The sequence below is a fragment of the Equus caballus genome, chromosome 9, assembly GCF_041296265.1.
Source record: "Equus caballus isolate H_3958 breed thoroughbred chromosome 9, TB-T2T, whole genome shotgun sequence".
NCBI classification, from domain to species: domain Eukaryota; kingdom Metazoa; phylum Chordata; class Mammalia; order Perissodactyla; family Equidae; genus Equus; species Equus caballus.
This window is the reverse complement of record NC_091692.1, coordinates 16035421-16052833: the sequence shown is the minus strand read 5'-3', so window position 1 is coordinate 16052833 and position 17413 is coordinate 16035421. Positions and strand designations below refer to the sequence as shown.

At 39.8% G+C, this 17413-nt stretch overlaps 1 protein-coding gene across 33 annotated transcripts in view; it reads left to right on the top strand.

Moving 5' to 3' along the window:
* Window positions 1-13871, top strand: part of SULF1 (sulfatase 1) — a 192827-nt gene extending 178956 nt beyond the window's left edge. For all 33 annotated transcript variants that reach the window (XM_070221462.1, XM_070221473.1, XM_070221461.1 and 30 more), the window contains one exon: window positions 11513-13871. In XM_070221462.1, the coding sequence (XP_070077563.1) occupies window positions 11513-12300 (788 nt within the window). In that variant the 3' untranslated portion in view covers window positions 12301-13871. The remainder of the gene's footprint in view (window positions 1-11512) is intronic.
* Window positions 13872-17413: the final 3542 nt, after the last annotated feature.

Here is a 17413-nt window from a genome sequence, read left to right as displayed (position 1 = left end):
GCGGGTGTGTGGTTTGCAGCCTGCACAGAAGTGTGCCATGGAGGGACAAGCAGGCTCTGAAATCCAGCCAAGGCTCCGCTAGACAAGCCACGCCAGCTGGTGAGGGTCAGTTTTTCTTCACGTGGCAGTGGCCACCCCGGTCAGCATCGGGGTCAGGGTCAGGTCAGCGTTCATCTAAGCTCCCAGAGAATGTTCAGAGCGTTTTCTTACTTTTCCAACAGTGCTTCTACTCCCAAGGCCTTGTTTCTTGTGCCACAGAAGAAGAAACCAAAGTGTTGCAGAACTTGAGATCCTCCCCAAACTGAAGGATAACATTGACCTTTAATCAGCTTCAATATATAGTAGGAAAGAAAGTAACCCTCTTTCATGCATTCAATAAGAAAGAAGGAAAGAGTCTAAATGACCACCTCGAAGCAAGGTGCCGCCTTCAGGAAGAGCATAGTCAAGTGTTATCATTGCAACACAGAATGCTGAGTGCTTGCAACCCAGAGGAATCAAGGAAGGTCCCCAAGGAGATGGCATTTATGCTGCATGCTGAAGTCAGCACTGGAGTGATTTAGACACAGGCTAGTGAAGGAAGAAAGTCAGTCCAACTAGAAGGGACAGTGTGGCCAAAGGCAAGGTTCGTTTGGGGACTGTGATCAATTTGATGATAGTGCAAGGGAAGGGAGGAGAGAGATGAACGGAAGAGGTAGACAGGGCCTGTTTTATGAAGAATGTTACATGTAGGGTGACCACATCATTTATCTTCCAAACAGGGATGCCTTCCTTACGAAGGGCATAACAAAAATAGTTAAAATTATATAAATTTGATAGATGTATTTATATAATTTATAAATTCATTGTATTTAAAAGCTATCTTCTAAACTAAAATTCCAAAAATTCTGCACACACGCTAAACTGAACGGGACGCCACGACAGCAGACATAAACTGGGACCAGCCCAGGCAAACCAGACAACCTAGTCCCCTAGTCATGTGCTGCGTCTGAGGATTTGGTCCTTATCCTGACAGCAATAGGGAGCCATTCAAGAGGGTTAAACTGGGAGAAATCACGAGAGGATTTGGGTTGATCAGATCAGGTAACGTGAATGGTTATGAGAACAGTTTTGTGGGTCAGACTGGGCACGAGTTCCAACTCCATGGCTCCCCCAATTTGGGGAGCATCTGTGAACAGTGTTACCTAACTTACTATGTTCTCCTAAGCTCTTTACATGTATTAAGTCATTTAGTCCTCACCATGACTCTGTGAGGTCAGGACTATGAGCGTCCCCATTTCACAGATGAGAAAATTGAGTCACAGAGAGACTAAGTAACTTTCCCCAGATTATATGCTGATAAGTGGTGGAATAAGAAGTCAAACCCTTGGAATCTGCTTCTAGCGTGTGCTTTTAATCTTTAAACTATACTGATTCTCTTGGACAATTTATTTAAGCTTTTTATGACTTAATTTTCTCATCTGTAAAAAGGTCCTAATAATACATATGCATAATAATACATAAGGATTACATAAACTCATACCTGACAAGTGCTTAGCACAAGGAAGCCCTAAATTTATATTCTTCTATGATTGATGTTTGATAACAAATTTGAATAGTGAGAGATATATCAAAGAGCCCTAGAATTTTGAAGGACATTTACCTTCACATTAATGGATAATAAAATTTGCAGTTGGTTTTGGTTTTGGGTTTTTGGGGGTTTTTTTTGGTGAGGAAGATTCACCCTGAGCTAACATCTGTGCCAACCTTCCTCTATTTTGTATGTGGGATACCGCCACAGCATGGCTGATGAGTGGAGTAGGTCCATGCCCGGGATCCAAACCCACGAACCCAGATAGCCAAAGCAGACCGAGCAGAACTTTAACCACTTGGCCACAGGGCTGGCTCCAAATTAGCAGTTTTTATTACTGATTAAGTGTTAAGAAAGGGGGAAGATTATGTGCATTTGTCCCAATAAGCAGATGTTATTTTAATCAGCCATTGACTATACAAAGTTATTCACCTATAGCTAAATGATATTTCTTATGTTTATTTATAGTTCTATGCTGCCATCCTAGTTGAACACTCATAGGCTTTTATTTGTAAAATAAACAGGTATTCCTGCAATTCATCAATAAATTATGTAGATTAGAAATCTTCTAGGCATAGCAAATGTCTATAAATAGGTATTTACAATTGGCTATTGGTTACTATGCAAGGACACCCAATTCAGAATCTCTGAAATTTCAAAATTCAAATCAAATCCCATTTCAATTTAAAACATGTTGTGTTTCAAGCAGCTGAAAATCACCCACAGTGCACACTGATTTGGTCCCAAATTCTAGAAGCCCTGTGCCTTCAGAAAAACATTCAAAGAGAACACAAAAGAACGTGGAGGAGAAAGGAATGAGTAAGTTAGTGCAGATACTCTGTTCTCTCAATTTTGAAAGTCAAATGAGTGCCCTCAGACCTGCAACTTGGGAGGAGAATGGCCTTATTAATTAAAATGCCCTTCCAGTTAGCAAGAATCAACAAAAGTATAACGCTTTGTGAATTTCTGGTTGACCTATTACTTGCTCCTTTAAATTGTAGACACCTCTCCAGGGGAAATCTCAAGTTTGCTGTTGAGGACAGTTACCCAGAGTCATCTCCAGATGGGTGCTGTAATGGAGGGGCTCCCAGTGCTGAGGAAACTCAGAGGAGGGGCACGAAAGGCTTTGTGGAGGGGATGGTGCTCAAGTTTAATCTTGAAGGCTGAGAACTGGCTAGGATGATGAGGCAGAGAAGCACAGTGTAGGAATAAACACGGGCGCTGAGGAGGGAAAGCCTGGCTCTTTCAGGAAATTGTACATGGTTCCGTGAGGCGGGGGCGGAGGCCACGTGGGAAAAAGGAATGAAACTGACTGAAGAAATCGGTGGGAGGGGGCGGTCTCTCTAGAACTATTCTTTCTGCTTTTTATGACACCCGTAGCTCTTGTTGATTATAACACTGCTCCAGGAAGAGTTAAAATTCCACCCAAACGGGATCTCTAAGTTACCCATCTGTAGACTATAGCCCGATATAATTACCTGGTCATGTTTTTTAAAAGTAAATAATTGTCTCCAGAAAGAAATGTGACTCATCTTGAGACCTGCACGTATTTTTGAATTTCTTTTAGTGGTTTTGCAATCTTTCTATTTCCGGGATTGGATGAGAATTACCTGGAACTTGGAATTATCTACATTTATTCCAAAAATTCACTTTTCAAAACAAATCTGGTCACACCTTTCCTCCTTGAATAAAGAACTTCAGAATGGCTCGAGAAAAGGGCACTGTTTTGTGAGACGAGAACTGGCAGAAACCAGGACAGACGTGGAAAATTTAGATTCTAATGTCTAATAAGTGTTTTAACTTTAGATTTTGATATAATTTTATGTTTACAGAAAACGTGCAGGAATAGTTCCAAGAAACTTTACCCCATTTGCCTTGCTGTTTTCTCTTGTTCTCTCACTCACTTTCTCCACATACACATGCACACCTCTTTTTCCCTGAATCATTTGCGAGTAATTTGCAGACATCATATAGTTTTATATATAGGAGCTATAGTATGAATTCCCTAGGAACAAAAACATTCTTACATAACTGTTGTACATTTATCAAAATCAGGCCATTTAACTTTGATAAAATACTATTATCTAATCCACCATCCATATACAAATATTGCCAATTGTCTCAATAATGTCATATTTATGGGGTTTTGGGGTGTCATTTTTCTGGTCTGGGATCCAATCCAGAATCACATGTTTCAGTAAAGTGTCGTGTCTTCTAAGTCTCCTTCCATCTGGAATAGTTCCTCCACTTTTCACTGTCGTTCATGACATTCTAAAATACACAGGCCAGTTATTTTGTAAAATGTCCCCTTAATTGATTTTTTTCTGATGTTTGCCCATGATTGGACTGAAATTGTGCATTTCTGGCAGGCATATCACAAAAGTAATACTGTGCACTGGGGATGTCTTATGAGGAGCTCCATGACGTCTGTTTGGTGGTACCATCTTCCCTCGGCATCGCCGTGCAATTGGTTCCAGGACCCCCCTGGATACAAAACTCTGCAGATGCTCAAGTCTCATCTAAGATGGAGTAGTATTTGCATATGACCTATGCACATCATCCCCTGTACTTTAAATCATCTTTAGATCACTTATAATACAATGTAAAGGCTATGTAAATAGTATTATACTGTATTGTTTAGGGAATAATGACCAAAAAAAAGAAAAAGACTGCATATGTTCAGTACAGACACAACCATTGTAGGCCTTTTGATCCGAGGATGGTTGGATCCATGGATGTGGAACCCTAGACATGGAGGGCCAACTCTATTACCTTTGATCGCCTGCTTAAGGAGGTGTTTTCTGGATTTATCCACCATAAAATTACTATTTTTTTCTTTTTTTAATTAGTAAATAATTCATCCACTAGCTTTTGCAGGAATTCACGGTTGTTGCCTGAATCATCGTTATTATGATGGCTGCAAGCTGGTGATTTTTCCAACTCTACCATTCCTGCTGCATTGCTTAAGTGATATTCTACCATAGAGAAAAGATCTCCCTTCTGTCCTATTTATGTATTTATTTATATCAGTATGGACTCGTAGATTCTTATTTTATTCCATGTATATCCTTTTGCTACCATTTTTTATTTAAGTGTCCCAGATTTGGCCAAGGTGTCCCCTTGGGTGGCTTCTGTGTCCTTTGGTGCATCCTCATCATCTTTTGAGGACTTCATTGCTTTCTGGTCTAACAATATGTTCCAGGTTCATCTTGTATTTTTCACTGCTCCACATCTGGAAGCAGCAATTCTTCCAAGGGCTCCAGGTCCTTATAAGCAGGGAGTGGCATTTGGACACCAAGATCTGGGTTTAAGGTGTATAAAATTTCCACGGAGGTGTCTTTGTATCTAGACCTTTTTGGTGGATGGAACTAAAATATACATATATCAACAGCCATTCTATACCCACAGCCATAGAGATATGTGTGGATGTAGCTATCTGATATGTTAAAAACCAGATGTTTATACTGGCCCCTCTAATTCTAATTCAACACCATGAGCTTCATTCTAGTCTTCCTAGTTTCTATATTATAACTTCCTTTTCCAACAGTGAGAAATGTAGTTCCCATTATCCTCAATGGATTAACTCACTTCTTAAATGCTACAGTACACAGAAAGCAGTTTCAGAATTGCCAAATCATATCACTGCAAAAACAAACCTGCCAACTAACATTCAATACATTTGTCAGTTCTTTCTGTCTTTAGAATGAGAGAAAATAGTACTGTGTTCAAAGTTACTTGGGCCAGTTTCATGCCACCTGCTCCCCCCACCCCTGTTATTGTGGTTATGTTTTTCATTTGAAATAGAGTAAGATTTATTTATTTCTGTTTGTATTCCATTTTAGGTTCTATTTTTTCTCATCATTGTTAATTTAATTTTGTTTTTCAGTATGTAGCTCCAAAAGTCAAAACCTCAAAACGTATGTGCAGAGAAATGTTACTCCTTCCCACAGTGTCTTCCCACTGTGCGCTGTAGATAACCCGTCTCATCCGTTTCTGCCTTAACTTCTGTGTTTCTTGTTGCAATAATAAGCAGATGGTGTATATTTTATTTCTGTTACTTTTTTACACAAAGGTGGTATACTGTATCTATGCTGTATTGCACTTGGTTTCTTTTTCACTTAAAAATATTATTTTCACTTCAAAAATATATCCTTTCTATCGTTCATAATGATCTTTTCATCCTCCTCACCACTTCATAGTACTCCACTATGTGGATGTACCATTATTTACTCAACTACTCTTTTATGTAAGGGCATTTCAGCTATTCTCATATTTTGCAATTACAAACAGTGCTGCAATAAACAGCCTTGTGCAAATATATTTCGTATTGTTGAGGATGTCTTCAGGGTAAATTCCTGGTCATGGGATTACTAGGTCATCAGGCAAATGCATGTAGGGCTGTTTGAAATATTGCCACATTCCCCTCCATATGAGTTGTACCATTTTGCATTCTCATCATCAAGGTGTGAGAGTGTCTGCTTTCAACAGCTGTCAAGACTTTTAATTTTTTTCAATTAAATGAGAAAGAAAAAGTATCTGAGTGTGGTTTTAATTTGTATTGCTCTTGTTATGAGTAAAGTTGAGCATGTTTTTGAAAGTTTAAAGGCCATTTTACTCATTTTTGTGGCTTGTCTGGTTATGTCTTCTGCCCATTTTTCTGCCTGGTTTTTGAAAGAATTGTTGAGAAGAATTGATATCTAGGGGCTGGCCGCGTGGTTAAGTTTGCACGCTCTTCTGCGGCGGCCCAGGGTTCGGATCCTGGGCGCGGACATGGCACAGCTCGTCAGGCCACGTTGAGGCAGCGTCCCACATCCCACAACTAGAAGGACGTGCAACTAAGATATACAACAGTGTATGGGGGCGGGGGGGCCGGGGGTTGGGGAGATAAAGCAAAAAAAAAAAAAAAAGAATTGATATCTTTATAATGCTGTCTTCTATCTAAGAACACAGGTTGTCTTTCCATTTGGTCAAGGATAATTCCGGGTCTTTCAAGAGCTTTTTGAGGTTTTTTTTTAATAGGTTTTCCACATTTCTTGTTAAGTTTATTTATAAGTACTTTATCTTCGTTAATATTGTAAATAGAGTTTCCGCCATCATTAAAACCTTTACCTGATTGTGTATATGAGGGCTATTGGATTCTGAATATTAATTTTATATCCCTGTACCTTTTTAAATTTTTTATTTTTTGAGTTAATTTTTTCATTGATTCTCTTGGGTTTTCCACTTATACCGTCATACATTTGCAAATAAAGATAGCATGGCTTCTTTTCCAACTCGTGTGTCTCTGGTTGATTTCTCTTGTCTAATTGAACAAACTAATCCTTCCGGTACAGTATTACCTTGTTCGTATTCTTAGTGAAAATGCTTTTAGATTTCCCCATTAAGCGAGAAGCAGGCTTTAGGACTAAGCTTTGTACATTTTTATCATGTTAAGGAACTAGCCATTGATTTTTTTTTAAGTGTTTTTATCACTAATGAGTGTTGAATTTGTCAAAAGCCTTTTCAGCATCTATGGAGATGCTAGGATAATTTTCTCTTTAGATCTATTAATATGGTATATTATTTTAATGGATTTGCTAAGAATGAACCAACCTTTCATTCCTGGAATAAGTCCCACTAGGTCATCATCTGTTATTTTCTTAATATAATATTGAATTCTGTTCCCTAATATCTTATTTAGGTTTTTTGTACCATATTAATAAATGATATCAATGTATAATTTTCTTTTCGCTTGTGCTAGCATTATCTTCTTAGCTATTGTATTGGTTTCTTATCACTGCTGTAACAAATTACCACAGTGCCTTAAAACAACACAAATTTATTCTCTTATGTTTCTGGAGGTCAGAAGTCTGAAATTGGTCTTACTAGGCTAAAATAAAGGTGGGCTAAAATCGGGTCTGAGTTCCTTCTGGGGCTCTAAGAGGGGACCCATTTCCTTGCCTTTTCCAGCTTCTGGAGGTTCCCTGATCCTTTGTTCATGACAGGTTTCACCATCTTCAAAGCTAGCAATGTAGCATCTTCAACTCTCAATCTCTCTCTGACCTCTGCATCTGAGGTCATGTCTTCTCTGACTCTTCTGCCTCTTTCTCTAATAAGGACCTTTGTGATTACATCAGTCCCAACTGGATACTCCAGGATAATCTCCCCATCTCAAGATCCATAACTTAAATCATATCTAGAAAGTCCCTCTTGCCATATAAGGCAATATGGCCACAGTTTCTGGGGTTCAGAATGTGGACATTGTTGGGGGACAGGTCCATTATTCTGCTTACCACAGCTAGCAGGCTTATACTTACTTCATAACAAGAGTTTGGAAGTTTTCTTTGATATTCTATGCTCTGGAACAGATTATATAGCATTGGGATTCTCTTTTCCTTAAAGATTTAGTAAAGTTTCCCTTTGCAACCATAAAAATCTGGTGCTCCTTTGCAGAGTAGTACTTTAATAACCTTTCTTTTCCTTCTTTGGAAATTGTTCTATTTAGACTTCTATTCCTATTGGGTCAATTTCAATAAACTGTATTTTCCTGGGCAGTTTTCTATTTCATGTAGGTTTTCCGATTTATTTCCTTGTAGATCTGCAAAGTAGTCTCTTTTTTTTTTTAAGATTTTATTTTTCCTTTTTCTCCCCAAAACCCCCCATACATAGTTGTGTATTTTTAGTTGTGGGTCCCTCTAGTTGTGGCACGTGGGAAGCCGCCTCAGCATGGCCTGACGAGCAGTGCCATGTCTGCGCCCAGGATTCAACTGGTGAAACCCTGGGCCGCCAAAGTGGAGCGCGCGAACTTACCCACTCAGCCACGGGGCTGGCCCAGTCTCTTGTGTTTTAAATTTTGTGTATTTCAGACATAAGTCCTCCCTTGTCGTTTTCTATTTTGTATATTGGAACTTTCTCCCGTTTTTCTTAATTAGGCAAGCTAGCCATTATCTGTTTTGATACTTTTTTAAAGAGCCAGGATTTTGATTTATTAATTAGATATGCCATTTTTGTCTTCTCTAACTTATTAATTTCTGCTTTTACCTTTATTATTTACTTCCTTGTGCTTTCTTTTGATTTACATTGTTCTCTCTCCAGCTTTTTGAGTTTTAGGTTCAATGCACTTATTTCTTTCATAAATTCTAATACAAAGTGTTTTCATTATCATTATTTTTAAGACATTCTGTAATTATAGGTTTATGTTTCCCTTTCCACCTAGATGATGTTTAATAAAAGATTTGTCAGTTTCCAGGTGAAAAGGCTTTCTTGTTGTTTTAGTTTTATTAATTTCTAATTTTATTGTATTGTGTCAAAGTGTTGTTTGTATTATTTCTATTTTATGCAACTTACTGATGCAGTCTCTGTGACCTAATATATAATCAAATTATGTGTATTTCTGTGTGTGTTGGAGATGTAACTGTTCTCAGAGCATTCTATTCAATACGTATTCCTGAGAACTCCCTGACTGATTATGTATTTAGGTCTTTATGTCCTTATTTATTTTTAGTCCTTTTGACCTGTCTTAGACTGAGTATCTCCTATTATTATATTTCTGTGTGCTTCTCATTGCATCTTCTATAGATAGATTCTTCTTTATAAAGATGGTTGCCTTTTTTTTCCCTTTGGAATTTAGTAGGGTTTATATTTTTGTCCTATTGGTTGCCTTTGAACTTGCACATTTTTAATGCCCCTAGTCCCTGTTTCTTATTTAATCTTTTATTATCTTCTTGGTCAGCTTTTTTTTTTTATTTTTAAATGCACCCATTTTTTTTTTTTTAAAGATTTTATTATTTCCTTTTTCTCCCCAAAGCCCCCCGGTACATAGTTGTATATTCTTCGTTGTGGGTTCTTCTAGTTGTGGCATGTGGGACGCTGCCTCAGCGTGGTCTGATGAGCAGTGCCATGTCCGCGCCCAGGATTCGAACCAACGAAACACTGGGCTGCCTGCAGCAGAGAGCGCGAACTTAACCACTCGGCCACAGGGCCAGCCCCTTGGTCAGCTTTTAATGGTGTTCTTTGACTCCCAACTATTGCTTGAACTATACTCCATGAGCTTCTTCTCTTTCAGCTTTTCCATTTTTCCTACGTTTTTTAGTTGCATTATTTCTACTTTGTCATATAAAATATATATGTGTATATATATATTTTTACCCTTCCCCTACCTTTGTTTTACTCCTAGATCTGATAAGTGTATTAAATGCTCACCATCAATTCTCGCACTGAAGGTTTCCCCCAGTGATTTCTTGGTTGAATGAAACTCATCCTCTAGAAGACTCTTCAAAAAGAGCTGATGTAGACAGTATTCTCTGCATTCTTACATTTTTAAAACTGTTTTTTTTCATAGCCTTGAGACTTGAAGGACAGCTTGGCTGGATATGGGATCCTTGGTTCATACTTTAATTTCTGATTTAAGATGGTTTTCACATCCTCAGATACTTGACTGAGAACATTTAACTTACTTAGAGGTGTTGTTTTGTGGCTTTCTTCACTTTATGGTTTATTCTGGCAGGGGCATTTTCATAACATGATAGATTTTTTGTTCTTATTTTTTATTTTATAATTTTGTGTAGATTTAGGCTGCTTTTGTTAATTTTCATGGATTTGAAGTATTTACACAATTCCTAGTTTAAGAGGATCCTTTTCTGTTAGTGCAACCAAGTATACTTTCTTTTTACTTTTTTATTTTATTCTTTGGGGATGGGAGTGGGAGGAGTTGTGTGTCCTCCAATTTTTCGTTTCTCTTTTTTCTTACAGGACCTGAAATTTCCCCCTTTTTGCTTCCTTTTTCCAGTTTCTGAAGGATGTTCCTCCCTCTCCTTGCATCCTTTTCTCCCTGAAGCAATGTCTTTCAAAGACTGCCACCTCGGTTCACGCACACTCTAAGTCTCCACTCTCAGTACTGCGATTTACAAGGACTCTTCGCAGTATTTTATACTTCAAGTTGACATTCTTTCCAGCAATGGTTTCAGATCAATTCTTGGCTTCACTCTCACTTCCGTCTTCTCTCTTCTATATGGTTTTTCCAGGGCTTCTGCCCAAAATGTGCCATACAGCCCTGCTGAGATTGGTATTAACTTCTTTTTACTTACAGGTGATTTGAAGATTATATAATTTTCTGTCTTCTAGTTATACGGAGAGCACGGGTTTTGTGTAGTTTTACTTCTTTTTCCTGCTGATCTGTATAGCTTTGTGGGTAGTTCTTTGCATTAATCTAGGCCACCTCTTTAGAGTGGTACTTGGGCAAACTAGAGAAAAGATGTTGTTTTCTGCAGCACTATAGTTATACTGGTGACGTAGAAAGACCTTAGAGAAAGAAATCTGGGCATTCTTTGCATGCTGTGCAAACCACCGAAAGACTGATTTATCTAGAGCATAGAACTTTTAGGGCAAAAAACAATCAAAGAATCAGATCCAGGCATTTGATTTGAAGAGTCTAATTGCATTCAAGTTTGTTTCTATACTGAGTCCAGGGACTATAACATAAAAATATCTTACTAAGCATTGCCTATTACATTAAAACACTTTCAAATCCATCATTCACCAAGCAACCCTATAAGTAGTAAAAGTTTTATCACACCACTGTGCCCGCATTTGACAGATGAGGGACCAAGACAGAGAGACTCACTCACATGATTTCTGGTTACAGATTTGACTTGAGTAGAGCCAGGAGTAAAACGTAAGCCCCCTGACTGATCAAACAGCGCATTTCCAGCACCAACCAGGCCTCATCACAGAAGGGTTCACTAGTTTGATCCTCTTTCCAACTTTTTATTATTGTTCAATCATGAACAATATTATGTGCAATTATGAAACCTGAGGCCACTCCTTGATAACAAACTACTAGGGGAAAAAGCTTTTTTGTGTTATATTTCAAGTTGATTTGCTCTGTAAAAACAATGTAAGTTGCTCATCCAGTCAGTAGGAAATATTTTCTCCACTAATGATCCACCTTTGTCTCTCTCTTCACAGAGGACAATTATGGGACGGATGGGAAGGTTAATCTGCCCAGTTTCACTGCGGACGTCAACTGGCAAGGCCTGGAGGATTTATACAGTGTGAACGAAAGCATCTATGAGTACAGACAAAACTACAGACTTAGTCTGGTTGACTGGACTAATTACTTGAAGGATGTAGATAGAGTATTTGCACTGCTGAACAGTCACCATGAGCAAAATAAGACAAATAAGACTAAGACTGCTCAAAGTGATGGGTTTCTGGCTGTATCTGCTGAGCTCTCTGTGCCAGCAGAGATGTCCTCCGCTGAGTCAGATGAAGACCCAAGTCGTACGGTCTGGGAAGCACCTCATTTGACCTTGCCAGCTGACCTTCGAAGCCTGCATTTGAACCAACCAACATTCAGTCCAGAGAGTAAACTTGAATGGAATAACAACATTCCCGAAGTTAGTCGTTTGAATTCTGAACACTGGAGAAATCATAAAACTGAGAAATGGATGGAGCATGAAGAGCTAAATCGTCTTGAAACTGATTTCAGTGGCAATGGCATGACAGAGCTGGTGCTCGAGCCCAGCCCCAGACTGCAGCCCATTAGCAGGCATGAGAAAGAACGTCCCCAGGAAGGAGGTCCAAGACGAGATGCTTTTGAAGATCAGCTGTATCTTCCTGTGCATCCGGATGCTGATTCTGCTCATCAGATGATCAGAGCATCCACCGTGGAGCAGCCTATTAACTCCAGCAGCATGGACAGGATGTTGAACAAGGTGGACAAGAATCACAAAAGGGGAGCCTACAGAGTCTAGAAGGCAGTGCCTCTTTTCCACTCTCCTCTGATTAGATGAAATTATTACTTTACCCTAAACACAGTATTTTTTTAACTTTTTATTAGTCAACTAATAAAGGCAGTCATGACAACCAACATTCCAAGCTACCCTAGGTACACACGTGCAGTAGAAGTTAGTACGCATGCGAGTGGTACGCACACAGGGATTTGGTGTTGGAATTCACTACTTGTCAAAAGTACAGAGAAAGGTGGATTTGTGGGGTCTTTGTTTGTTTGGGGGTACTACAACAGTATTATGTTTTGAAAGTTATAGGGACATGCATATATCAATGTTATCCAGTCAAGATGGCTAGAACTGTGCCTTTCTGAGTTTCTGAAACTTGACATCCTCAGTGAATTTTTCAATACACCTTCCACTGCCTGCATAATGTGGTTTCGATTCCTTTTTAACCACTGGAATTTTTCAACGCCACCATTTTTACTTCAGTGATTTTGCACTTTGAGATCAGAATGCCATGTCTATTTGGTTAGTCTTCTTTTTTTCTTTTTTTTACAGCCTTGTCACAGTCTCACTGCTTGCTCTCAGTGTGACACAGTAAAATAGACCGTCAAGGACGACACACAGTATGGATCACGTATTGTTTAACATACGCTTTTGCCAGAAAATATTGCATGTGTTTTACCTCGACTTGCTAAAATTGATTAGCAGAAAGGCATGGCTAATGATGTTGGCAGTAAAAATAAATACATAAACAAAACAAAGATTGCCTGCTGTCTCTGTGCCTAGCCTCAAAGTGTTCATCATATGCTTAAGATTGCTAAAGTTTCATTATTTTCTTAACAGGATAACAAGGACCGAAGACTTTTTCTTTTCATCTTTGTTTCGTTTTCTTGACCTAGCTAATAAGCTTAAGCGTTGAGAAAATATGTTTAGTTTTGAATTTACGTAAGGAGCTTTTCAATAAAACAAGCTCATGAATGTTTCATAATTTAAACACACCATATGTGTTGTATGATTATTTTTAAGGCCTTCACCAAGTTCTGATTTTTCTAAGGCATACTTCAAACCTACTTTGGAAATTCTGTGTTCTTGAAAATATTCTTGTTATGTATTAGATTTCTAAATACCAGCAAAAGGATTACCTCATTGAGAGTTATCAGTACCCTAGTCAGCCTCCCAAGAAGTTTTTTTTTTTTTTGAGCTTAACAGTGATTTTCTTTTTCTTTTTAGAATATTCAAACGCTTAGGTAAATTATGTTTTCTTTAAGTGTTTAAGGTAAACTCTTTTAAAGAAAATTTAATATGTTATAGTTGAATCTTTGATAACTTTAAGTCTTTACCACAGACTCTGTACATATGTTAAAATTAACTAGCTCTTTATCAGATGTGTGTGTCACCGGCTGAATGACAGACAAAACATATTTATGGTCATGAATGATGTGCTTTGTAAAAAAGTTTCAGGTTATTAGGAAGCATACTGTGTGTTTTTCTAATCTTGTGTAATATTCTGTGATACTTTTATAGAACAATTCTGGCTTCAGGAAAGTCTAGAAGCAATATTTCTTGAAATAAAAGGTGTTTAAACTTTACCTGTTTCAGAGAAATGAACTTAACCAAGTTTTTGTGGTACACCTATTCCTTGCAAGTAAACTTGAGTCCTGATCTTAATTTACATGATTAAATATTAGCCATAATTATAAAATTGACCCAAAGTCAGCATGTTCTAGAACATTCTCAGATTAATGATTTCAACATGGATTTGCCTGGATGCTGCAGGGAAGATGTGGCAGAGTGGGCATCAGGATGGCTTCCCAAGCTTGCAACCTAGGCTGTTGCACGGGGCCAGTGTTTGGTTTAATTCTCTACTAGCACCATCTTGAAATCCTTAATAATTTTTGAACAAAGGACCCCACATTTTTATTTTTCACTGAACCCACAGTTACGTTGCTGGTCTTGGGCAGCACAAATGGAGATTTTCAAAAGCAAGAGGACAGACCCACCAAAGGTAGTTTGTATTCTTTGGGGACCATGAACACTGGTGGAGACCTAACCACCTTCCAAGACCTCAAGTTTTCTAATTGACAAATTCCATACACTTCCTCCTGCCCGTCATCACTGAGGAGATTTCTCTCCTTCAGGTAGAGGGACTACTAATCTGTGAAATGTCCAGACATCAGAAGTTTAATAATAAAGAAGAAAAAAACAAAGGACTTTGGGATCTGCCAATTCAATTCTTGGATAACTGAGGAAACATCTCTATTAGTTTGCTAAGGCTGCCATAACAAGTACCACAGACGGGGTGGCTTAAACAACAAAAACTTATTTCCTCACAGTTCTGGAGGCTGGAAGTCCAAGACTGAGGCGCCCGCAGATTTGGTTTCTCCTGAGGCCTCTCTCCTTGGCTTGAAGATGGCCATCTTCTTGCTGTGTCCTCACATGGCCTCCCTGGTGTCTATTCTTCTTATAAGGACACCCGTCATGTTGGATTGACCCACCCTTCTGATATCGTTTAACCTTAATTACCTCTTTAAAGGCCCTATCTCCAGATCATCATTGTGCCTTCCTCCTTGTCCCTTCCCTATAGAGTAGGCCAAATATTGCTGTCCTGGAGAAAATTCCATCTTAGTTCAATTCAGTAACTATTTATGGAGTACCTACTATGTGTAAAAGGCACGAAAGAGACTATTCCAGATCTTGAAGGGCCTTAGAGCCTCATGTGATCTGTGAGGAAGCTGACGCTCAGAAGGACTGAGCCGGTTCCCATCCACCCATTCCCCACAGATTCAGTAGAGGAAGGGATTTAGCTGAGGTGAGGCCCAACCCCTCTTCACTTTCTCCATTTCAACACACATGCGCACACGCATGCACACACGCGCATACACAAACACACCAGGTAGGGACAAGAGAGGCCACAGTGGAACCCTGTTCATAAGGAGTAATGGAAAGAACAATGGACATAAAATTGAAGAAGACCTAACTTCCCTGCAAACTCCAGTTTTTACTATCTGTGTGAGCCTGGAAAAGTCGCATAACCTCCCCACAGCAGCTTCCTCGACTGTAAAATAAGAGGTTTGAATCAGGGATGACAAATACATAGCATATGTGCTTTCTTTTCCCAAAATGTGCCCAGGAGAGACATTGCTAATTCATCTGGACGCTTCTCCGTTAAGCCACAGCATCTGTGCCCTTAGAATCCTTCTCAACGCAGCAGCTTCCATCAATACTGTTGATTTGTGTTGACGCACGAGACAAAAACCCGTTTGCCATACCCAAACTAGGCAATATCTGAGGCTCCTCCTAGCCTTCTGTTAAAAAAAAAAAAAACCTATGATCATCAGCATCCACAGGGTGTTTTGGTTAAGCGGGAGGTGTCAGTACTTACCGCTCCCACCCCATGCCAAACATACCTAAACATGTCGACTTTCTAAAAGATTTTTAAATGCTTATTTTTCAGGCCTTGCTTTAGAGCCGGTATTATCTCAGATATAAGAAGGTCTTCAACTCCCCAAATTAATCCAATTCTGCTTGAGATTTTCAAAATTTATTTTGAGAGAAAACAAAGATCTTAGTTGATAATCAAAATATCTAGGGCAATTAATACCTTGACATAGTCGGCCACCCTGTTCATTTCAACCCTCGTGACTTCTTCTAGAAGCTGCTGTGAAAGCTGTAACAGGCCCCTAAGCCCCTTTCCCACCTCCAGCCCCTCCTGTGTCTAATACATCCCACGCTCACCACCAGGTGAGTCTTTCAGTGCTGTGGCTCAGCTCGCAGCCTCCTGCTGAGAAATCCTCGACGATCTTTAATGCCCTCTGTGCAGCTCTAGCCTTCCATCCACCCACCTGCTCCCCCTCCACCTCGCCTGTCACCACCAGCTTCCCCTGGATTTGTGCCACCTGCTCAGGTCTCAATTTTTCTCTAGCTTTCCATCCACCCTCCTGGGGTATGTTGCCATTCCTCACCTCATTCTTCACTCCCATATGGTTTCAAATTGTACCTTTTCCTTCCATGTAAACTTTCCTGGACTCTCTGACTCCTGGATATAATCTCTCGTCCCTTTATGCTCTCCCCCAAGTAAGAAAATATTGATGTTGTACCAAGTCTGGGGCCAACGGAGGAGAATAACTCGCCACATTTATAACCTTGTTCCTCCCCCATTTCTGACCAAGAAACTTATCTAATGTGACTGTTGCTCGCATTGGTCTAGTCCGCTCACCTTCTAAGTTGTGTTGTTGACCTTGGGGACCTCACCGGCAGAGTACCTTGTGCTTTATAGTGAGCCCACTGCTGTATGAAGCAGAGAGAAGGACTTTCAACAATCAGATTTTTTTCCTGGTGGGACTAGGCAGTCCCCACTCCCTGGTGTTAGGGGAAGCACTGCAGAGGGTTGGGGGACAAAGGGAGCTACAAAGGTTAAGGTCTTTTGTGCTCAGCATTGCCTCGCTTTTCTGCTGGCAAATGGAAGTGGTGAACAAAGGCATCTACTGCTGTTCTTACCTTCTAGTCCCCAAACCCGTGGGCCTCCCAGGACTCCGAAGTTCAGAATGTGCATCCTCTCCCCCCACTCCTCTTCCCCTATATTACTCCATCTCCCAGACCCAACAATGCAGGTGACCCAGAGCAGAGCGGAACCAATCCAACCATTAATAGGTCTCAGCAGGAGAGGAGAGGTCGTGGAACTTGCCACCCTAATACCTATCTGGTCACACACCGCTCAACCCAAGACCCGGAAGGGCCGAGGGATTAGTAGAGCATGTGTTTCCCACAATGGCCATTAGGTGGCGCTCTAGTGCAACTAAAGACGTGTTTGCTGGGAGCCAGAACCTGGCCGCTGGCAAAGCTGCCATTTACATTGATTTCTAAAGTAGCAGCACTACCATCTCGACAGGACACATCTAGAACGAGTTGATCCACGGCACGCTTGCTCTTTCTTCCGTGCCTAGCATCTTAGCCATCGCAGCAGGCCAAAGACCGGTTTCAGCTTTCTACTGATTTATATCGGTTTTAGGAGTTGGAACTGCATCAAAGTTTGATGTTTAGATTCAAAAATGAGCACCGAATATCGATCTCCTTGCTTTCCAATGACTTTGTGCAATTAAAAATGTTTTTTGGCTCCCACACGCCGAAGCTA